General features: G+C 40.8%; 2 protein-coding genes across 2 annotated transcripts; one reads left to right on the top strand and one right to left on the bottom strand.

Annotated features, from left to right (window-relative positions):
* Positions 1 to 1,700: 1,700 nt before the first annotated feature.
* Positions 1,701 to 3,696, top strand: LOC146972193 (serum amyloid P-component-like). The gene is made up of 4 exons (XM_085802132.1): positions 1,701 to 1,842; positions 2,238 to 2,340; positions 2,436 to 2,730; positions 3,426 to 3,696. Exons 1-4 carry the CDS (start codon positions 1,788 to 1,790, stop codon positions 3,633 to 3,635), a joined length of 663 nt encoding a protein of 220 aa, XP_085658258.1. The 5' UTR covers positions 1,701 to 1,787; the 3' UTR covers positions 3,636 to 3,696.
* A 6,662-nt stretch (positions 3,697 to 10,358) lies between these two features.
* LOC146972192 (metalloreductase STEAP4-like) lies at positions 10,359 to 16,914 on the bottom strand. Its single transcript, XM_085802136.1, has 9 exons — positions 16,671 to 16,914; positions 16,441 to 16,548; positions 15,558 to 15,628; positions 15,005 to 15,089; positions 12,877 to 13,155; positions 12,668 to 12,762; positions 12,409 to 12,562; positions 12,085 to 12,255; positions 10,359 to 10,958 (listed from the first exon to the last, which is right to left on the bottom strand). The coding sequence occupies exons 1-9, from the start codon at positions 16,887 to 16,889 to the stop codon at positions 10,695 to 10,697; spliced, it is 1,446 nt and encodes a 481-aa protein (XP_085658262.1). The 5' UTR covers positions 16,890 to 16,914; the 3' UTR covers positions 10,359 to 10,694.
* Between the last annotated feature and the right edge of the window lie 7,055 nt (positions 16,915 to 23,969).

Raw genomic sequence — 23,969 nt, 5'->3', positions numbered from 1 at the left:
AGTCTTAGCAGTAGGTTCGTTACCTTTAATTGTCGGTGTAAGCCGTTTTTAGAACGGCGGAGCGGAGCAGCAGGCTGCTCAGGGCTATGCTATGGAGGCTAAGGGAATTTCTTGGTTTCCCTCATCAAACTCATCAAATACACAATCCAACAACTCCAAAACGCTGTCGTGGACAAGTTAATATAATATAAATTCATGCAAAACCGCTGATGCGCGTTGCGTTCAGGGACAGTTTTTCAGCAAGCAGACTCTGTATTTACCTCGAAAACGGCTCAGTTTCGTAACGTTCCATTATTATCTCATAGCGTGGTGATTGTGCAGGTCACAACTTGTCCACGAAAGCGTTTTGGAGTTTTGGGATTTTGTATTTGATGAGTTTGATGAGGGAAACCAAGGAATTCCTTTAGCCTCCATAGCGTAGCTCTGAGCAGCCTGCTGCTCCGCTCAGCCGTTCTAAAAATAGCTTACACCGACAAATAAAGACTATATATATATATGACTATAGCGATTATGTCAATGGGCCAATTTGCCAAAATATTGAACTATCCCTTTAAGAAAGCCATGTCTGTAGTAGTGTGGTATATTGATGTGTTGATGAAAAGAAGTGATCACTGCTGACACGTCTTCACTTGCATTCAAAAAGAGTTTATTTACAAGAAGAAGAACAGTGTACAAAAAATGCCGAATCCTGGACCATCTCTGGTGCCAATGTGAGATCTCTCTCTACTGGCCCAAAGCTCTGACCTTATATATGTTTCTAACTCCAAACACTCCACCTTCTCCAAACTAAGGAATGCAACTAATCAACAAAGACAACCTTGATCTGGATCATTTACTTTCTGGCATTTAACCTCTTGACCAAATCGATAACTTTTGGGCTACCATAGGTCAACGGAATTAAGAAGATGCCCTTGACCTAAGGTTTCAGCCTTTAGGCTAAACAAAACAATCATCAACTTTCCAACAGACCAAATTGCTTCTAGGCAGGATATGGAACCCATGAAGCAGAGCATCAGTTCACACATTCCTTCAGTTCAGAGAAAGCACACACACAAAGAAGAACTAAGACAATTCAATATATTAAAACAAAAAGTTCAGGTGGATAATACACTACAGTAGCCACATACCTGTGGACACATGAATTAGGTGACATTTCCCTTCAAAGTGACTGCAAAATCTCATTGTCATAGCTACTTCACAAAACTCACTTGTCTGAGAGGAGGTGTTTCTGTAAGGCTTATCAGCACTAAAATAGCCACCAAATTTTATTACAATACACATATCATTGGGGTAGGTTTGGGATTGAGATGGGGTCATAAACAAATTATATTAAGGAACTGTTCTTTGGAAGTACGTAGGTGGAGATTCTACCAAGGAGGCGGGGGCCACCGACAATATAAGGAGCTGTTTCTTCAGTTGTTTACAGGAGCTAACTTGGGTTTATAACTTGCTTAAGAATAAACCCTATTTCACTGAAGTCTGCCCATCTCCAGCGACTTCTCTAGAACGACATTGAGACTTCAGAGGGTGTGCAGCTGTATTGAAAGGTAAGTGGCAGTGACTTATTGGCCAATATTGGGCAGAACTGTTTTGTGCAGTGACACAACATTCTGACACATGATCCAAAATGAAAAAGAAGAAGAACAAAGCCTTTTCAGCTTATTTTTCTTAATTGTATAATAACACCAAATTATTTAGCAGTCTATTACATGCCAGTAAAAACGTAAGCAAAAACAAAGCATTTGTTTCATTCCATTGCTTATCGTGTATTTTTTTCTTTGTATTAGATGGCGTTACTCATTCTGCTGGTGATGTTGACAGCATGTGCTGCCACTCCTCAAGGTAAAAAAAAACAAAAAAAAACACAACTTTTGTTAACTCAGGGAATACAACAATGCCATCACAGTAAAAGCTGCACTTGGCTGGGGCGGTGTGTGGCACAGTAGGTAAAGCGGCTGCCGCATGTAGAGGCTACAGTCCTCACCGCAGGTGGCCCCGGTTCGAATCCTGTGTCGGGCAGCCCTTTCCTGCGTGTCATTCCCCCTCTCTCTGCCTCCCCCTTTCCTGTCTATCTCTACTGTGTGCTATCAACTAAAGGCAAAAAGCCCAAAAATATACTTTAAAAAAAATGCTGCACTTTGCTCACTGGAAACATGTTATGGTTTGGTTTGTTATATGTCTGTTAAAATATTATTAACATCTGATTTTGATGCTTTTGATGCTTTTCTTTTTCTAAGATCTGTCAGGCAAAATGTTCACCTTCCCTGAAGAAACCAACACAGCTCACGTCAGGATAACTCCGTCAAAGCAGAATTTCAATGCTGTAACAGTCTGTCTCAGGTACAGTAGTGTTGAATATTATGCGAAATAGTAAAAGACATAATGTGTCTCTGACCATTTAAATCAGTGTAACAATGTCTTTGAAATACCATCAGGACCTTTACAGATCTCAGAAGAGCCTACGCTGCTTTCTCTCTGGCCACCCCATCTTTCTTCAATGACCTTCTGATTTACAAGGAAGAAAACGATTTGATTCAGATCGTTGCTAAGAACAAACCTACAAGATTTGTATCGCAGGACTACAGGCTGAATACATGGCACTCCATATGTGCAACATGGGACTCTTCTTCTGGAGTGGCGCAGATGTGGCTAGATGGAAAACCCTTGAATAGGAGATTCGTCAGCTCTGGATCCAACATCAGTGGACCCGTCATAATTGTTTTAGGACAGGTATGAATTTCAACTCTCAGTTTGTGTACATGGTTTGACATGATGGGAAATGCACTGATTTGCTTTATGGATGCAGTAAATGTGGCCTTAGTTTCCCACAAGTTATCTTAGTTTAGCAGACAGAATGGAAACATGCAGGGGCTAACCTGGCCATATGATATTGGTCATTTCTCTAATAAATAACTTCTCAGCAGCAGAGCAAATACGTGTATTTTTTGGAATTCCCAATTTAGTCAAACTAATCCTTAAGGTGATAGCTACAAGTTTAATTCCTCCTGGCCAGTAGGTGTAGAACTCACACTGCCTGCTCTCGCTCCAACCGTTTTACTGGTTGCCAGTTACAGCAGTAGCTAAAGTTCTAATGCTGTTGCCACAGAGATCATTCCATGCCGACGTTGCCAACGTGACCAGATGTAAATATTTACATATTTCGGACCCGCCAAAATTTATTAAACAATTATACTATTTTTTTAAAATTCAGTAAAACTAATACTTTTATTCTGCACCCCTCTAGACTTTCTGTGGATGCATTATTTTTGAAAAATGTATCCTTTTGATGAAAAAGTTGTAGCTATGACCTTTAAGAACTGCCTTCCAGAAATGCTGTAAATTGCAACTTTACTATTTAGTGCATGTCCTCAAAAACATTTTGGAGTAGAATTTGACTGTGATCTATGATTTCTGCACCTTCTCAGGACCAGGATTCCTTTGGTGGGAAATTCGACGCTAAGCAGTCTTTCGTGGGCATGATGTCGGATGTCCACATGTGGGACAAAGTCCTTGCTCCCTCTGAGATCCAGGACTATTCGGATGACCAAAGTTTCATTTCAGGGAATGTGCTCAATTGGAGAGCACTGGAATTTCAGATTCGAGGCAGAGTGCTGATTGAGCGTAAACAAATCTGAAAAGGTGTCATGAAGTCACATGATTTCCATTAAAGTTTGTCAACTGAAATCAGAAGAGGATGAAACCCAAAGAAGCTTGCATTCTGTCATGCTATATGTTAACTTGCCAAAGATATTGCTTTAGATAAGGTCTTATTTGCTTGCTTTTTATGCAACTGTATAACCTGCATATACTCAATCTCAATTAATAGTTTGAAATAAGACAAGATATGTTGCTTGTAAATGAAATGTTATAAGGAAACTGTACCTAATAAACTGAACATTCTGTAAAAATTCATCTTGGCTACACAAAATATTATATTAACTGTAGTAGCTTAACTTACAGTATTGCCACAAAATAACTCAAAATACCATAACCTTCGCTGTATCAGTTAAACATTTTGTGATTGTATGAACAAAGTGTGTGTGTGTGTGTGTGTGTGTGTGTGTGTGTGTGTGTGTGTGTGTGTGTGTGTGTGTGTGTGTGTGTGTGTGTGTGTGTGTTTTATTTTTAACTAACTATTAGCAAGAGATAAAAGCAGAGAAATGGGTGTTTTTACAACAATGTTCGTTGATTCATTTGTGAGCCCCAGTTGTCTTGGTACTATTCAACATGTACTGTCTCTCAGACTCCGTATTCTTAATTTCAGATGTTTATTTATGCTCATATGATTCAAGTCTTCATGGCTGGACACACATAATCTTGTTATGGGTTTCAAATTGAATACAAGTTGGAATGAGGAATGTACGTTCGCTTGTTTCACAGCTTTCTGTGCATTGCACATATTAATTCTTTCTTGGGGTGAAACTTGAATACCCTATCTCATTTGTAAATCTACACACACATCCAATCACAGAGCCCAACACACTATAACAGCAGGAAACAGACTAAAAATCAACAGTGGCTCTTTGGTAATGGGAGAATAATACATTGTGAGAGGGTGTGAGGGATTGTTCCAGATTGTGTGTGCAGATAATGTTGTTAGATGCTAGATAACGGGATGTCTCTGGCTAAATGTTCCGCTTTGGGCAAAAACAACACTGCATATTTCTCTTTTAGCACAATATGCTGTCATGGCGACAGTTGCTCCATCCTCCCTTCACTACTCTGCATCTCGATCATGTAATTGTTTTAGTTTTTTTTTTTAAAAACAAACTACCGATTTATTTCTCTTCTCTTTTGCATGTGCTCCACACCTACCATTCTGCACCTGCCCACAAGTTGTCCCTGCTGAGTCTTCATCCCATAAGGATACTCAGCTCCTACTATATTTACTTAATGACACCACTGTAGAATCTACAGTCTCATAGCTACAAGCTCTGGCATCCCTACATGTACGTGATGATGGTGCTTAAGCTCCTTCCCCTCTTGTAAAAAAAATAACAAAACACCAAGAAATGTCCAGAGAACAAACACAACACAGAAAAAAAAATCACAGTGTCTGTCCATGTAGAAATACTTCAAGTGATATTTATCCTCTGGAACAGGAATAAAAAAAGATCCTCTGACCTTTAAGTGTTACAACCGATAAATGTTCTTCAAAATAAAGTTTAGTGTGATTTTGCCTTTTCTCTCTCTTTCTCTCTCTTGCCACCAACTCTCTCATCCTGTCTGAAAGCTCAGTCAAACTCAGAGACTTTTTCCCTGCTGAGTTGAGTGTGCTCTGTCTAGTCGTCTCGGTCTGATCCCTCTCCAGGGTTCATCCCTCCAGCTGATCTGATGCTGTTCTCCAGGAAACATTCGCTCTGAGCTGTGAGCTTCTTCTCCACTCACAACTGGCTCTCATCACATCAGTGGAGAGAGAAGCGTGCAGACTCCTCCATCACAGAAGTATTCAGGAGGGAGAGGATATAACATTTGGTTTTGACAAAACAGATAGGCCATTGATGTTGTGCTGCAGCAAGTAATTTTGGTGAAGCTCATAAGAAGATTGACTGAAAACCGACAGTTGTTAATCTTGTTAATGATCATTGTGCATGTGGCCTATGCATACAAAAGTCAGACAAAATAAAAACAGACAGGATCAGTATCAAACAATTAGCCTTTTTCAGTGCTGCTGCTAAAGAACACGCTGCCACACAGCTATCATTAGGCAATGACATCAGTATTTCCTGGTGAACTTGTCCAGAGCCTTGGACTTGAGGGATTGCGGCATCAGCAATATGCTTGGTACTGGTTCTGAATCGACTGCATCATGGAAACACATATCTTGTAGTGGTTTGCATTCAACCTTGATCATAGCTAATAGTTCCTGAAGAGGTTGCACACCGAGTAACCACCTGTATAGATTTCTGGACAGATTCAGTTCACAGACACCACCAAAGCAGGGAGCTGGTGGACATATGACCCAGATGAGCGCTGTATGATTGACTGCAGATCCTACCCTTGGAACCAACATGAAGGGCTATTTGGCAGAAATCTGCCAGAGTTAACCAACCTGCTCCGAAGGCACCTCTAACCAAGTTATATTTTGAGGATTGTGTCGTTGGGGAGGCTACATGGACAGCTAATGTCCCAGTAAGGCGATCCACATCATGTTGGATAGTCCACAGACCACAGGTTCAAGGGTGGTGAACATGAAGGTCAGTCAGTCAGTTAAATACTGAGGGGAAAGTGCATGCAGAGATTTAGGTGAGGAGGAGAAGTTTGAAGGTTATCCAATATTTGATGGGGAGCCAGTGCAGGTGTTACCACAGGTGGTGCTCTGTAATCTAACAGAAGACACATGACCTCTTGGGTTTCAGCTGTTTGTTTGTCTGTTGATCGCAGCATCTCCATAGATTTTGGCTTGTCTGAACCATGATACGCATATCAGGCATGGGGTGCAGATAAACCTCTCTCTTTCTTTGTCTTGGAGGGCTGTTCCTTCAGCCCAGCGGCGCTGTGCCATTTTTGCAGACAACCTTTGGACTTCTACCTTTAACTTGAACCGGTCAATGAGGTCTCTAAGTTTGTATGGGTTTAAGCTGTTTTTATTGAGGCGACCTTGAGCGCAGGCTCAAGGTCACCTGGGACCTTCATTGCTTGGGAAGTTTGCTGAGGATCCAGTTAATCAATTCCATCCCAGCAATATTAACATTCCCACTAGCAAGTCATTGCTGAGGGCAAAGCTCTGGAGTCTCCCGCTTTGAGGCCAGGAGAGTTCAAGACAAGTGCAATTTTACTTTGTGCCAGTTGATGTGGTGCCTATATTGCAGCTGTAAGGTTTGTCTGGCTGCTGTGCGTAATGCCTGACTGTAGTTCGGCTATTAGCTTTGCTTTTCCAAAATCAGGTTTTCCAGTACGCGATACTTGAGAGTTCAGTGTGGTCCGGTGCATTCTTCAGGTAAGCAAACTCTCTGTCATGAACCTGGTTGGGCAGTTAAGAGGGTGGGACTGGTTGCCGTGGAGGCTTAAATTAAAGGAGCATTTCTGTACATTTATGATACATGATGTAAATTTAATGCAACCACTCTACATTTCTTCATGACAACTTGTGCATTCATTGTATAGGCTAATGTAATATTTTTGCAGTGTTCTCTTATCTAAAAACAACCATTAATCATGATTTAATGATCTGTAGGAGCCTCAGCGTGACTTGGTAAGATCACTGTCTGAATCTCAAGAGTAGTGGCCTGTGACCACTGTATATCTCTTCCCTTTTTATAGTGTCTTCATCTTACCTTTTATGACTTCTGTCTCCTTGCCTTTTTTTTTATTTTTTCTTTATTTTACATATTATTCTTAATAGTAGTCTCATTCATGAATGCTCAGAAGCACATAATTTACACAAAACACTGCAGATCCAAGTAACTTATGTCGCTAAACAACTGCAGTCCTTAGAAACATTCATTGAAAAAGATACAACATCCAATGTAAATGATAAATCTTCTGTACCAACTGCAAACTCTTCAAAAAAAGATGTACTTATTATTGCAAAAGCTTAAAGTGCAAATGTTTAAAAAGGATGCCACAGCTCATTGTCCTTATACTTTGATCATCATCAGATCTTCATGGGGTTGTTTTGTTTTGTGGATCATGCTGCCATGAGTCACTACTTCAAAACCTTAAGATGCTCTGAATCTTTTTTCTTTTTTTTTAGATATGATATAACTTTGCGTTGAATGAGGGAAACACACAGCTTGCACTCATCAAACCTTATATTCATCAGCATTTAAGTCTGCCTTAGCAATTACTGATTTGTCTGGTGGACTGAGACTACCAGTCTTTGATCCTTTTCTTTTTCTTTACCAAGTTTACTCCTTTAAAAGAATTGCAACATTTGCTCATACTACTGGCACTCGTGATGCTGTCAGCTACTAACAAACCTCTAGCGACTTCCACAATAAATTAGGCTGCATGATAAGAGCTGCTCAGTTCACCCTAAACACCTCTCTTTTGACATTCCTGCTGAATCAATTAAGCATTATGTGCTCCGTGAGAACTCAGAGAAAGCCCCTTGTGGTACGCTAGCTGCTTCCTGATGTAATGGAGGGCAACTTTTACCTCAACACACTGAGAGACAGAGTTTGAGCTTGTTGTAAAGGTCTAATCCACTGGACAGTGTCACTTGAGATGCCATTTGCCCCTTGGTGTCCAAGGCCATGGTGCATGTACCTCATGCTGTGTTCAATTATACAGTCTAAATGAAACCAGAGGTGTTAGGGTTGGGTTTTCTGATCTGTATGAAAAAAAAACTGTCTCAAGATTTACCATATTTATGACAGGCAACAAGACTCAGTTTTACTTTGAACCTGCAGAACCAATAATTCAGAATTCACAGAAGGTAAAAAACTGAATTTAGAAACTAGGTTAAAAAAGAACAAATTGTTTTGGGGGGAAAAGCCTTTTCTAGAGGAGAACTTGCATTAAAGTCTTTAAAATTGTTCACTTGTAAAGTGTTTGATTGGAACTTTTTTGTGGATGTTTAATGTTTCTCTAAAAGAAGCAAAATGTTATAATAAGACAGAACCTATTATGTCCCCAGCTGTTCTTGACAGAAAGTGTGAACGTGCTGTAACATGTTGTCTATAATTGTCCATTTACAAACACCTGTAACGTATGAGAGATAATAAATCTGTTACATTTTAGGAACAAGGGATTGGCATAATTCATACATTTCTTTCTTTCTTTCTTTTTTTTAATAATAATAAAAAGCAAAAACAAGAACCTCTTGTCTTGTCTCTTATCTGCTCTTGTGACAACCACAAACATACATATCATTCAACATCTGAGTGAATATTTTACAGAGAAATCCTGGATGAACTCTTTATTAAATTTGGTCCGTGATCTGTTTCCTTACCCGCAATTTCAGCTGTTTATTTATGCTCATATGATTCAAGCCTTCATGGCTGGACACACATAATCTTGTTATGGGTTTCAAGGTCGTAGGTGTGTGAAATTGAAAATGAGTGGAAATGAACAATGCAGGTTAGTTTGTTTCACAGCTTTTCTGTACATCTTAATTTTTTCCCAAGGCAGTATTGGAATTCTCTGCTTCATTTATACATCAGCACACACGCACGCACGCACGCACGCACACATACACACACACACACTCACACACACACACACACACACACACGCACGCACGCACACACACACACACACACACACACACACACATACACACACGCACGCACGCACGCACGCACGCACACGATTCACCCTAACAGCAGGAAACAGGCTAGAATCAACAGTGGTTCTTTGGTAATGGGAGAATAATACATTGTGAGAGGGTGTGAGGGATTGTTCCAGATTGTGTGTGCAGATAATGTTGTTAGATGCTAGATAACAGGATGTCTCTGGCTAAATGTTCCGCTTTGGGCAAAAACGACACTGCATATTTCTTTTGTAGCACCAGACTCTGCCACAGCGACAGCTGCTCCTCCTCTGTTCCCTTTTCTGCCCCTGGATCATTGCAGCGTTGTGAATACAAGGCTCTAGGTTTTTCAACACCTGCCATTCTGCACCTGCCCACCAGCCGTCAGTATTGAGTTTCTTGCCTGATGTGCTCATGATGTGATAAAGTTACCTGTATAATCAGCTGCTATACTTATCTCCTATCAGTATACGCACCGGCCACCTCTTCAGTCTTTGCCAAACTGTAGCTTGCCAGCCTCCATGTACAAGTTCTGATTACTATTATCTACCTGCTTTAGGCTTCTAAATTAGTTTCTGACTGTAACCCTGTTTTAAATGTAGTCAGACTTGTTCTGCCTTCAGAGTCTGCTTTTGGCTACAAAACATGTTATCCACAGTTACACACTCTGGATTTGGCACTTGGACGTGCACATCTGTGTGTGAACGTGTGTTGACTCTGCATGTGATAACATAATGAGCTTAAACTTACTTTCCTTTCCATCGTGTATGTGCATAATGTAACTATGTGTGTTTGTAAATGCACACATATCCATGCCCTTGAGAGGGAGGCAGGTTTGGGTAGCAAGGTGTTTTGTGTTAGAAAACAGGGAGATCAATAACATCCTCACAAAGGACCAACCTCAGGGATACAATCGCACCACTTGAAGGGAGAGGAGAGAGGGGAAATGGAAACTATTGCCTATGTTTATCAAAACAATGGATTTCAGCAGGGGATATCAATCTGTTTTTCACCACATTCTGCGAAAAAGATACAGCACAAATATGATATCTGTTTTGTTTTCCAAAGCTCAAATGAAATAGACATTAAAAACATTTATGTCCATAGAGACGTGTCCATTTGGCTGAAATAAATTATGCTTTTTTAAAATCAGATTTTAATGCTTTTGTTTGGCTATTGCACAGTTGAGAGTAGGCAGTGCTGACTGATTAAAGGAAACAATCATACACCAACTGAACATGAACAAAATTATCTTTGGATATGTTTTTTTTTTTCTTTCTCTTTCTTTTTTCTTGAAGTCTCACTGAAGAGGTTAGACCATTTGAAAACCAAAAAGTTTTCTTATATTATAAAGGAACATGTAAAGGTTTTGTTTTTGTTTTTTGTTTTTTTACAAATTGCATTATCTTCATTATATGTAGCTAGGTACTATGTTTCCATAAAAATCATAAATGAATGAAACCCTATCAGTAAACCCAGTAACTTTGGTCTTTAGAGTTCACAGGTTGGTGAGTTTGCTCTCACCCATCTCCTCCCTCGGCTGGGTTCTCTCCCAGCCCTGACGAATGCGCGTGAGGGTGCGGTCGACACACGGAAGAAGGAGCAGCACCTTGAACACCAACACCAAAGACGGCACAATCAGACAGAGCATGAATGCCGGAGGGGTGTACCATTTGTAGGTAGAGGGACGAAGAAATTTGTTCCAGCCATAAATGTAGGCATGTGCAGTGCATAAGGACAGAGTCAGGTGGCCCAGCTTAGACTGCAGAAAACAAGACACACACAACAGAAACATTAACAGAATTGAGGAAATGGATAGCTTTACTTCAAAATAAAGTAGTTGACTAGTTATTTATGAATATTAACAGAAAAATCTTAGTTTATAGTTGGTAACTGACGCCCACAAAGGCTGTTTTTGTAAAATAGCTGTAAAATTGTCTGTATGCACGAAAACCTAACACAGAACAAAGCAATTTTTTCTGACAAATTCAAAGATAAATGTTTAATGCTGCTTTTTCCGCTTGTATAATCCTGAAGCATTACAATATGTTTCTCAGCCACTCCAGGGTAACAGTTTTCTTGCACCAGTGGCCTTTGAGGCTCAGATATTGTTAATTACTCTGATAATGTGCTTTCATTAACATTTACATTTTTACCATTTTGCTGTTGATGTTGTCATCAATTTAGAATAATTGCAAACAGCACAATAAGGAAACATTGATATTAATATGATGCAGTAATGAACTGTGCCCCTACAATGATAATCAAGGATCTTATTTAACCAATTTAGAGGAGCAAATCCTTCAGCTATGAACATTAACATGTATATTCAGAAACTTATAATCCTTAGCCCGAATCATAACTGCAATAACAACAACAACAGATCATGAAAAATGATATCAGTTATTTTACACCTTTTACAACCCTTGAGGATTATCTTGACCTTGACCTGTATTTCTGAGTTCCATTCTCTGACTGAGGTCTACCAGTGGATCTAACCTTTACACAAATGGACCTGTGACCTGCATTAACAATCTTCTCATGAGGGATTATACCAGGTATCATAATTCTATTTAATGAATAACTTAACATTTAAAATCCTGGGCTGAAGCCAGCCAGGCTTTCACTTGGTGTGTCTGTGTTGGGGAGTTGGTTAACTAGGCTCTCGGGAAACAAGTGCCAGTGACATATTGGTTTTACTACAGTATAATAACTTAGAAACTTCAAATATAAACTATCGCAAAGTAAGATAATCAACTGACTGATAGTAAACATGTGACTGATAATGTCTGTGGGTCTAAAGTTAACATACACGCACACACGCACACGCACGCACACGCACACGCCCTCACACATAAAGCACTGTACATTTCAAACTGCGCTCTGACCTGAATGAAGCTGAACTCTCTCCAGCTGAGCGAGCCTCCCACAGAGGGCAGGGATGTTAGTCCTAGCAGGACATAAAGAAAGAAACCCAGGATTCCCAGCACGTAGAATGAGTCTGTGGCCCATGCCTCTGTGTTATCAAAGTAAAACGGGGTGGTCTTATTGTCCTTCATCTAAGAGAGACATACATGGAGAGAAAAGCTATGGTGAATGTTTCTACTTAATGATAGATTTATGTCATGTTCATCTCTCTCTCTTTATATATGTATACTGTACATATAAAGAGAGAGAAATATTTGCAGGACGTTTGATGCAACCTGCTGTACCTCATCCACCACGCGTGAGATGAGTTTGTGTCTGACAGAGTAGCGAATAGGAATGATGAATGTGTAGATGGCGTGAAGAAAAGCAAAGCCCAATGCAACCAGACCCATCTGCTTCCTGCACAGCATCCAGCGGTCCAGCCAATCAGGGAAGCGCCTGGAACATGCAAATGTGAGTTGGGCACATTACAAAAATAATACACCTTTCACAACTAAACTGACACAGGTAATGTCAACTTTTTGTCCTGGCTTGATGTCTGACCTGTATTTAGTTCCTCTGTAGAGCTGAATGAAGGCAGCTATGACACCAGGCAGGTAACACAGCGACAACATGATGAGTGACACAATGGGAAACACCTGAGTTATGAAACATAAGCACATGTTTTTAAAGGAACACAACATAACAGTGTGCATAACTTGTTCGATATGTAGTTGTACACAAGAGGCATTGGGATGTGTACAGCACTTTACCTTGTTGGCCAAGGACACCATGATTCTGAAGGAGATGTCTTTCCCCTGTTCAACATACGCGTAGATGACATCTCTAATGAGCAGATAGAAGAAAAAGAAGGCGGATAGGCCAATGGCCACTCGTAGAGGCAGCCTCCACTCTGGGAACAGCTGCAGTGGGAAGTCCTCCAGTTCTCTGGCTGCAGACAGAGACCCCCTGTCCAGAACAGTGAGGCCCAGCTTGGTGGCCATCTCAGCTACTGCCTGCTTCGCTTCTGCACTGTTCCCACAAAGGTACACCTGAAGCACAGAGGGATGTGGTCATGTGTTATTTAATATGGACTGCACCATAGCCATGGATTTGTAAAATGATAAGACTAGCTATACAGTAGAAAAAACCACATGAACTTCATATGTCATTTTTCACATGTGAACAATTTTGCACATGGAAAACATGTGGTTTTGGCCCAATTTTATGTGAATCACATGTGCATCCTCATGTGAACCCATTTTCCACATGTCGTAACATGTTTTACACATGTGGTGTACATGGTTTTTATTTTATTTTATGTAAGCTACATGAAAGTCTGACAAAAAGACGACTTATATTAGTGGGAACTGGTACTGGTACTTATTAGAAATAGGTCCTAAAAGGTGCCATGGGTGAATATTTATTCCGTTTTAGTTCCCCTGGTAGCTGTTTTCAAAAATATCTTCACCTGTAATTATGTAGGCTGTCACTCAGGAATATTAAAAAGTAAGTTTAGAAAATGCTCCTTTCTTTGTAAATGAATAAACATTTTCCTTTTTCTGAATTCTAATAAGCTTTTGTTTTTCAGTAGCTAATGATTACTCTAAGATGATTGTTAGATGACTCACAAGCCTTGTTTAAATATGTAGCTCATGACTGCACCATCCACACGTACGGTCTACAAAATTACCCTTGTTTTGTTCATCTCCCCAATTATTCAGTCATTTTGAGATGCATCTCCTGAAAGTCTATGTGTAAGGACACATGCATACTATATACTGCTCCCTGCTCAATGTAATCCTATTTCTAGATCTCGCTATGCTGAAGCTCATTACCACACTCCCGGCTCTGTGATAAGACGATTAAGTTGTTTGTAAAGGAGGGGGAATGGAATCAATGGAAGTGAGAGAGATGGGGAAAGCTGGAGAGTGTGTTTGAAAGAGGGAGCATTTTGACAGGCATATGTGGAGTCAGTAGGATTGAGCAGTTTTCCCCCAGGTGTGTGTATAAGTGGACTGGGCAGCCAGCCATGTCTCCCTACATTGCACCAGTAACAGCAGGGGACGGCCGACAGACTAAATCTCCATCTGAATGTAAATGTGACAGAACCACAGCCCCGCTGTGGATCTGATCAAATTGCTGGCCGGGGAATAGCACACACTTACAAGCATGTGTGTGTGGATATATATACTGTACCTACACATGCACTGATGAAGATACACATATTCAAACACACTACCCCTGGTCTCTAACAGCTACCTGTTTTCAAAGAAAATAGAGCACTGCAGCGGTGTGAGTGTGTTTGTGTGTGATAGTGTGTTTGTGTCTGTGTGTGTATGTATGGGAGGCTTGTTTGTGTTGGAGAGAATTCGAGGCAGATTCAGGTTTAGTCTCCAGAGGTTCCAGCATGTTTGTGTTTCTCTTTGTAGCTGTGAAACGGAAGCTGCAATAAACATTGGTCTTTCGACTTTGTAACATCATGAAGTGTGTTTGTTTGTTTGTGTGTTTATACAAGCACTGTCCTCATTTTCTCTTGCATTGTTGTGGAGAGATGGCAAAATCAATAATCTACAGCAATATGAATGAAATCAATTCCTTCCCTAAATTTTGCCTGGTAATATGCCTGGTATGATGAAGCGATCATTTCCTATTATTAACAAGTCTGGGAGCCACGTTTCCTCTTGTATTCCAGCAGAGGATGAAAGCACTGATTGTTGCCTGGTTTGAAGTCAAACATGTCGCATCATGGAAAGATCAAGATGGTAATCGCCCTGCTGTTACTGCTCTGTCTTTTTTATCTGTACTCCACTCATCCAAAGCCTTCCTTAAGGCACCCAAGCTTCCCGGCTCTGTTTCACGTTGATCCCTCCACCGTCTTTTCGCGGACTCCACTCTTACCTGTTTTCCTGCCAGGAGTCCATTCTGCAGGGCCCAGGCAGACAGTGTGTTAAGGCCTTTCACCACAGAAGCTCCGGGGACCAGCCTGCATAACACACAGGAAGGTATCTAGTAGCTATTAAACACAGATGTGGAAAGAAGGGTCTCAAAACGGTGTAAATCTGTGTTTTCACTGGGAATGAAATGGATAAACAGCACGCCTCTCTACAGAGGAAGCTGCAACCCCACAAATGTTTTAATTTTTTTGATTCACATTAGAGTTTTGATGTCTCATGCTCTAAGTGGTTTTTAGGACCACTTTCTCAGAAATATGTTATTCTCACAATATGTTATTCTCACAGAGCCATCAATGCATCCAGCATTCATTTAAAATAAAAAGGCACCCACTATTGCAAAAACGGTTTTTGACCACAAACCAAATTTTTCTCAGGAAGAAAAAAATTGGTTCCTTTTATCAGACTATTGCACAGGAGAGGGCATCATTTCTATGCACATTATTCTTTTGAATGAGAGAGCCCTCTTTTTCCACAACACTTTCACAGGAGTCTGTTACCTCTGCAGGTAGACAGCATTGGCCTCTGGGTATATGTCTTTCTTCAGGTTGTTACTGAGATCCACCAGCACCTTGAAGCATCAACACACAACATGAAGCATGAGAACAACACTGAGCATTAATGAATAACTAATAAGTGTGAATAATTCTGAGTCATACATAATATCATGGCTGATGATAAGTCAGTTGAGGACAAACTGTTTCACCACGTGTGGGATGAGGGTCATCCATGGTGAGTGTGAGTGTGGGTTGAGGTGAGAGATCACAAGATATTTCAAGATGATTAGTAATTAGGGAAAGTAGCCAAAACTTCCACACAAAATGAGAAGTTTTACTGATTTTCTATCAGCTTTTCATGTTATTTCCAAAAATCTGGATGCTTGAACCTTTTCAGACCTCTCTAAAATATTCAAATATAACAGACAGAGAGAGTGAGTAATTACTTGAATTTTTAGTTTGTGGAACCACTTACAGTACTGTACATGTGGAGAGGGATACATACTGTGTAAAACACGTGACATGAGGTGTGGCAAGTAAACACTTCATTTTATAGGCTCAGGTGGTAGAAACAGTTATGGCACCTCTGTCCCAGTGTGAGTTACTACTAAGAAGGCACCATTATTCCTCCAATATCTTAGATGTACTTCTTTTTTTTTAACCACATTACACAAGAAGTCACATAAACTCACATTTTTTGTTGTTAGTTCATATTCAGGGTTTATGTTTGCACTATCTTCTTTATTTCAGAGCCAAACAGTCCCTCCAGTCATTATTAACTTTAAAGAATTTCAACAAATTCTGATCGCGATTTTGTCTTATTTATCCCCCAGGATTTTGTGTAGGCTACCTCATGTTACAGTTCTAACATCAGTCTTTGATTCACCTTTTCTTCTAGATGAGGTGCCATTGACTCAAGGAAGCCATAGTGCTCTCTGTGGACACAAATGAAGATGAGGCTGGCCGACTTAGCTGCTGCTGCGTGGCTCATCACCTGTACAACAACAACACACACGTCATGCAGGAGCAGCAGGACCCATGAATATGTCCGAGCTGTGTACACGTTTGCCCCTCCATAGCAAACTCCATGTATATAATGAATGCCATGTGTTGTACCTGAGCTCCCTGAGGCAAGGGGCCACAGCTGTTAGGTCTGCGGCTGCCGTACACCACCCTGTAGCCAGACTGGAGCAGACGCAGGCCCAGAGAGCGCCCCAGGTCCCCCGTCCCAAAGATACACAGCAGCTCTGGCTCAGGGGCAGCTGCTGTGCCAACAAGATGCAGCGACACGCTCTCTGGCTTCATCTCCTCTGACAAGCCACCATTCACCGTCATGCTCACACTGAGTTTAGATGGTCAGCGTTCCCTGCTGTGCGATTATATTGCTGTGGAATCTGACCTGTGCACTGCCTCTCCCTCTTGTCTCTGGGCGTGCACAACAACATGTGACTTCAACCCGTGTGTGTATGTTTGTGTGTTGTCCTTATGGGTTATCAAGTTTAGATGTAATTTTTCTTATTCCTTTATTTATCTTTTATTATTATTATTTCCATAAATTGATTATTATCACATGACCCTGAACTGTAAATTGACCGTATAGCTATGGTTCATTTTGTGCTCTGTGGATGTAATATTGACCTCAGATTCACATTTTTTAACTTTTTATCACTTCTTAGGAACACAGACTGCTTTAAAAACGATATCTAGTTCAGCCAGAATTTGACTTTCACATCTGACAGAAAGGAAAATGTTATGCTGCTGCTTTCCAGGGTTGCCTTATTCTATTTCTTCTGTTTCCACACAGCCATGGTGCCATGTGGGAGATCCTGGCCCACAGATTCATTATCATTTCAAAACCCACTGTTCCAACCAAACGACGGGGAAAGAGAATTTGTACAAATTTAGTGTTCATGTCCCCATGGCTAAAACATCTGTGGAGTTGTGACACGAACAGACTCAACAGAGCAGAAATGAAGCCTGGCACATATGTAGGCCTAAGTCTTACTTTGTATGAATGCGTGAGCTTTGCTTGCAAGTGCGTCCCTGTGTGCGCAGGCGTGTGCGCGTGTGCACTGAAATGGGTCAGGACGATCAGAGCTGAATAGAGTCTCAGCTGTGATCTGCTGCACCTGGGGAGTCGGCTCTGCAGACAGGGTGAGTACCTGGCTGTAGAAATGACACATAGCATCACATCAGCTTTACTGACTATTTGCACAAAAATACTCGCTTCACCGTAAAATCACAATGTGCATATACATAGCCAGTGATATTTATGGCAGACAGGCAACACGTTACCTGAGGAGCTTTTACAGTCAAGTCCATAACTAAAGCATTAATGTCTACCTGGGGGGATATCGCAGCAAAATGAGAAGTCATTTTATGCCTAACCTTTAAGGCATTCATTCACTTGTGGCGCTGTTAGAATAGACCTGATAGCAGATCCACTCCGATGACTCATTTACTTGCTCTGCCTCCAAGACATCTCTCTTTTTCTTCCCCTCTTTTCTCTCTCTTCTTCTCTTCACATCATCACTGTCCTCCAGTGTCTGCATGTCTTTGCTTCCCTTGCTCTCTCTCTCTCTTTCTCTGCTCTTTCAGCTCTCTTTCTCAATCACTTTCTAGATGAACAACTATTGAAGTTACTGAGTAAATTCAGCTGAAACTGGCTGCAATTGTCTTCAAAGGCCATGTCCTCTCTGTCTGAAAATTAGGTAAACAAAATGAATTGCTCTTCTCTCCCAAGGTTATCACACAGAAAAACATTTAACACACACATATATACTCAAGGCTGAGTAAATAAGGGTGCTTATTCTTTCCTGGAGACTTGCTCCAACTGATTCCAACTGAGATATCAGTTGTAGTTGGTTTGGCGACACCTGTGGACACTGATGTTGACAAAAGGTGAGGTGTTTTAAATAGAAGGAGTCTCACAAAGACAGGAAATGAGACACACAGCAACCACTGGGGGCAGCATGTCAAGCTGCTAATCTGCCAGACATTAAAGAGAAGAGCAACATATGAATCTGTTTGACAAAGTGGGATGAGAGGATTCACCAGGCGGCCGCACAGTTTTAATTACAGAAGACTTCCAACAGTAAGACAACAGCTTTTGTCATCACTTTCTGTGTGTGTACCCATGTGTTCTCCTTTACAGAAGGTAGATCAACTGAACGCCTATTGCTATAAAAAAAAAGAAAAAAAAAAAGATAGTCATAAATACTGCTCAGTGCTAAATTCACGTAGCACTGAGCATCAGTTCAACAATTTGCCTACATATTGTTACCTTTCACATTCAATAAGTTAGGGAAAAGTGGTTCATATATACACTGAGCCAGCATGCAGTAACATGAGCTCTGATCTGAATCTGTGTTTCTGGTCACCAACTCAGGTTCACTCTGCCTTTAGCTGTGTTTTGCTGTCAAACCATTGTTGATGAAGACTGTTTTTTATTATTATGCTAGATTTGTCAAAACAGTTACTTCCCATCAATCATTCATCATTCAGTTTGTTGTTCAAAATACAGCAGCTTGGTAACACTTTGAGAATGATTAATTGTTGAATGAATTAATTAATTGTTACCACTGTGTGTTTCACCTTTAACAGCTTCCACAACCTTAAACAAATCCATTTATTTGACTGGGGAGCTTGTTGAAGGCATTGTACTTACCTTGGACAAGGTGTTGCCTGAGGGGCTGATTTCAGCTATAGTTTGTAGTCCAAAATCTGTCTCCAAATATAGCATGATGACTAACACACATGCACACACACACTGAGTCCTTGAAGGTTTCCCCAGAAAGTCCATAGAGGATTTGGAACCTTGTGAGTATTTTGTGCTTATCTGAGGACATCTTGCGACATTTAACAGTGATGCGCTCTGGGACATGTTTACATCAAACACATGCTGAACCGCCGTTTTATAAATGTCAGGATGAGAGTCGCAGTTTTCGGCTCGTGGTAGAAATTGAGCTCAAATTTCGTCAGTGTCGTGTTGTATCAGCCTGCAATGCATTACCGAAGAACATGCATGCATTAGTGAACATGAAACATTTATTCTGCCAGCTGAACGGACAAAAATGTAGAATTCTCATTTGCAGCTCTTGCTGACAACACGACACGGCGCTACATACACTGCAAGCAAGCGAGTGGAGCTGTGGTGCCGAGGCTCTGTTCCCATGTGAAATTATTTGGGAGTTTCCAGCTGTTTCCAGCAGGCCGAAGGCACATAGAGTGATATGAGGCATGGTTATTAAAGACAGTTTTGAGTTACAGCATGCATATTGTACGTGGTTGCATGCTGCTTCAGTGGACAAAGAAAAGCCTGCAGGATAGATGAGTTCTTAGGGATTTCTATGATGACTGCTACTGTAATGCATTAGGTATGAGGTTCAGATTGAGGTTCTGACTGTGCTCAGGTTTTGAGGTTGTTGAATACTAGACTGAGAGAAAGGTGGGAAGGCACAAAGAGAGTTACTGTATATACAATGAGACGCAAAGACAAGAACAGAGAGAAAATAGCAGTGAGACTGGGGCACTGAAAGAGGGATAGAAGGAGAGATGCAACTTAGGAAAGCAGAAATTGTGCCTCAGTAGAACAAAGACGCTTGCTATAACCAGAGTTTCCCATAAGTATTCCTAGAATTATTCTATAAATATTCCATTACCAGCCTTCCAGACAGACACACTTGGGATGTTCATTATGAAACACTTAGAATAGGTTTAAGGAGAATCAGACGCAGTTTGGATGAAAATGTAACCTATTTCTGCAGATGTTTGGCTTTGATGAAATTGCTGTTTTAGTGCTGATGAGATAAATGAATAGTTTATATGCTTATATGCACATGCTGAATCTCTGAATGCTTAGGTATTGGTTATGTTTAATGCCAGTTCCTGTGTGTGTCAATGTGTATGTGCAGTGTCAAAAAAGCTGTAATTGTGTGAGCAATACGTGTGTGATAACGTCACACTATCACCATCTCCACAGCGGGGCTACATACCATATAGAAACATTTCCGAACTTGGAGAGCCTCATCCTCTATCTCTGCTTTAACAGGATGAGCATCGACTGCATGTTTGAAGTTCAGAATCTTATCTGACAAGCCAAGCGGCAGAAATCAGAGTCAGGGAGGAGCTGCATGAAACTGCAGATTTCGTCACACATCGCTTGTGAATTATATGGCCTTGCTTTTTTTCCCCCAGAATTCAGCCTTTTCAACAACAGAAGGGACTGTGATGCTTTGAAAATATCTCCACAAAGACAATGCTTTGTGTGGAATAGTCTCATCCTCTGCTTGGAAAACAAGCTTTGATAATCTTTTTTGCCTCAAATAACTTCCTCCTTTCCCCCTTTTCACATCACGTCACTCTTTGTATGATTTAAGATAGATGAAGCTGAACAGAGCCATTTTGGTTGCAATGCTGTGAGAGCTGAGATTAAAATCTCTGATGTATCTGTGTCATTCTACATAATCATATCTTTGACAAACAGCTGTGGTCTGCAAATAGCATGCATCCACACAGCTCCCCCTTCACGGCTGCAGGGAAATCGGCAGCCCATTACGAGGCTGAAAAAGGCCTAAAGAATTTTTCGCCTCATCTGCTCAGCCATACCTCCAGTCGAGTGAAAGAGCTGACAAGGTAGGAAAAAGCTGACACAGAAGTCTAATTCTATAAGGATGAAAACCTCATACTCATCAGAGGTGCAATTTCCCTGCTCTGTATTTTCACTGCTGGAAGAATAGAGCGGGCACGGCAACATGCAATTTGCACAAATTTAATGAGGGGTATGGTGATTAATTGTGATGAGGTAAATTGTTGTTTCTATGTACATTTTCACACCAAATCTATAGTTAACAAGGGGAATAATTCTGCTAACAAGCAGGGCTGCCATTTGTTCTCATTCCACTCCAGACTGCCTTCTGGGATATGATGCCCAACTGAGGCTACTCACATAGACCAATGATTGGTGAAAAATAATTACAAGCCAGCAGGCCTGTTAGATTGGCAGCAGGGTTACTCTGTCATGCCACTCCAGCTGCATATCTGCATTTCTCTCTGTATCTCCCTGGATCTGGACTGCGATGATGACTTACTCTGGTTCAAACTTAATAATAAAATGTTTTTTTGTTTTTTTTACAGGAAATCTATGGATCTGTAAATGTCAGTAAGAGCCAGTAAAAAAAATAAAACAAATCCAAGACATCCGTTGTGCGGCTGGATAAAAAGCAGCCGGAGGATGTCGACATCTTTTCACACTGAAGTGACAAAGCTCTCGTGGCCATAGGAATTATGAGTCTTGTCTGTTGGAAGCGAATGAAACAGTCACGTGCCATCGGCTGGAAAGTCTGTACAGAGAAGAGGTCACGGTGAATGGAAGGTTCAGCCAAACCTCAGTCTGACAGGTTTTCTTGTTGCAGTCTTTTCTCTCAACCTGACAAAGGTTATTCTTGCAGCTCTGACGTCACAGTCCCCCTAACACTTGTTGAAGCTGTGTTGCTCATTTAAACTGTTCGGGTGTCAGATCAAAAAATGCTTACTTGAGGACTGTACGCACAGTATTTAGTTGTTTAATTTGGAGGGCCTGTTGGCAAGAGAGAATGTGCACACTGTACTGATCTATGGTTACAAACTTACTGAATGTTTGAAGCTGGAAACAGGATGTTTGGCTGAACCTAACCCAGTGCCTGTAACTAGGAAGGAATGATGGCTCTGCCTGGAATTGCCTTTTCTGCCATTTACCTCTGGTTTTAAGAATACATGAAGTAATATGAATATATGAAATATGCATGTGAACATCAGTTCAGGCTGTGGGTTGTTTTGTATGAGTGGCTGTTGGTTCAACTTTGATACAATCAGAGCGGACTCTCCTCACACCGATGAAACCAGGTTTTGTGGTGATTTCAAACAAACCACAACAAAGTGAGTTTGACGGATGTCGAGGCGACCAGCACTTTCTGCTTCTGCTGTGTTTATTTGATGCCACCCCAGTTTGAGCACAAACCATACAAAGCATAATCCCCACAGAATTTAACTAAACCACTCGAGACATGTTGAATATAAGAAAATGTTTGTGTGACTGTTTGCTTGTGTGTCTCTCTATCTACTGGCCGAACATGTCTGTCTGTTTTTGAGTGTGTGTTTGTTCATCTGTCTGTTAGTTTGTCTGCATGTCTGGCCACCCGTCTATCTCCGTGTTGCAAGTAGATGCGGTAATCCAGAGAGAAACATGATTTCCATGGATTTGCTTTGAATTCAAGTGCATTGTGATGTAAATGTAAACGCTTTGTTTCTGAAATTTCTGTGTAATTGCAAAAACAAGAAATACAAAAAAAAAAATACCAGCAGTAATTCAGAACCAGCCGGTGTTTCCATTTCTTGTTCTCCCCTCGAGAAAATACAACCATACATGCTGTCAGCACTGATAAGACGCAACAGATTCTTGTGCATTCCCTGTCCCATGCAGGTTTTTAATAAAGAAAGAGAATTATTCATTGTCTTCTACACTAATCTGTATGTCTATTAAACTGTACTTCTGTTTGCCATTCGTTGCAATTCTATTATGTTCTATTGTGCTGAACATTGCAACGCTTTCATTCAACAATGTGTTTCCAAAATAGCAGATGGCTTGCTAGCAGCGATAAGAACCAGACATTTAGCAGATAAATGAATAAATAAAAATGATGATTGGGTGTAATATCTAATATTCATATACTGCTGCTGCTGTAAAAACCTGTGTCTGCTTCACTCTCCTTTGTGTGTGTGTGTGTGTGTGTGTGTGTGTGTGTGTGTGTGTGTAAGTGAGGTTAACTAAGGTTTGATTCTTCGACTAATTCTGTGCATCACATAAATGCTGTTTTAAGAAAGAAAGCATCACAATGTCTAATGGTCGAGTAGGAATTTGTAAAATTACAATAATTCCTATGATTACAATTACTTTAATTTTTTCTTTAACGAGCAGAGACATATCAAGGAACCATCAGCTGCTAATGGATACTTCAGAAACAGCTGTTTTTATATAGAGCTGTCTGTCAGTGTTGTGTGATATGCTTGCATGAAGATGTGCGGATCTGCAAGTGTGAGATAGATGGAGAGAGAGAGAGAGAGAGAGAGAGAGATGGAGAGGGACTATGCAAGCGTATGTCCTTGTCACACAGGAAAATATATTTTGAGAGAAGTGCAAATAATTAATGACTTGCGGCAATCACTTGTTAGAGAATTCAAGCATGAATGATGTGTGTTGATGTGCGTGTGTGTCTATGTGTGCATGTGTGAGTGCATGCGAGGGTTTCTATATCGAGGAAAGCAGCATCCTTCCTCTGAAGCTGGGAGAAAAATGCAGCACATGCAAACCTGAAATGGCAGGTGTCGGCAAGAACAGGTGAAAATCACACATGGAATGATTCATTGCTGTGCGCGCTC

Source organism: Trachurus japonicus, chromosome 16 (assembly GCF_045865225.1).
Source record: "Trachurus japonicus isolate A0001 chromosome 16, Traja_1.0".
Lineage (NCBI taxonomy): Eukaryota > Metazoa > Chordata > Actinopteri > Carangiformes > Carangidae > Trachurus > Trachurus japonicus.
This window is presented reverse-complemented; position numbering and strand designations above follow the sequence as displayed.

Bases quoted from the DNA above. Each gene is read 5' to 3' on its own strand.
- LOC146972193 (XM_085802132.1), top strand. From the start codon at position 1,788: ATGGCGTTACTCATTCTGCTGGTGATGTTGACAGCATGTGCTGCCACT. The intron at 2,341-2,435 runs GTACAGTAGTGT...AAATACCATCAG, and splicing joins GCTGTAACAGTCTGTCTCAG to GACCTTTACAGATCTCAGAA. The intron at 2,731-3,425 runs GTATGAATTTCA...GCACCTTCTCAG, and splicing joins TCATAATTGTTTTAGGACAG to GACCAGGATTCCTTTGGTGG.
- LOC146972192 (XM_085802136.1), bottom strand. From the start codon at position 16,889: ATGACGGTGAATGGTGGCTTGTCAGAGGAGATGAAGCCAGAGAGCGTG. The intron at 13,156-15,004 runs GTAAGAGTGGAG...TCTGTGCTTCAG, and splicing joins GACTCCTGGCAGGAAAACAG to GTGTACCTTTGTGGGAACAG. The intron at 12,763-12,876 runs GTAAAGTGCTGT...TTCATAACTCAG, and splicing joins TGGTGTCCTTGGCCAACAAG to GTGTTTCCCATTGTGTCACT.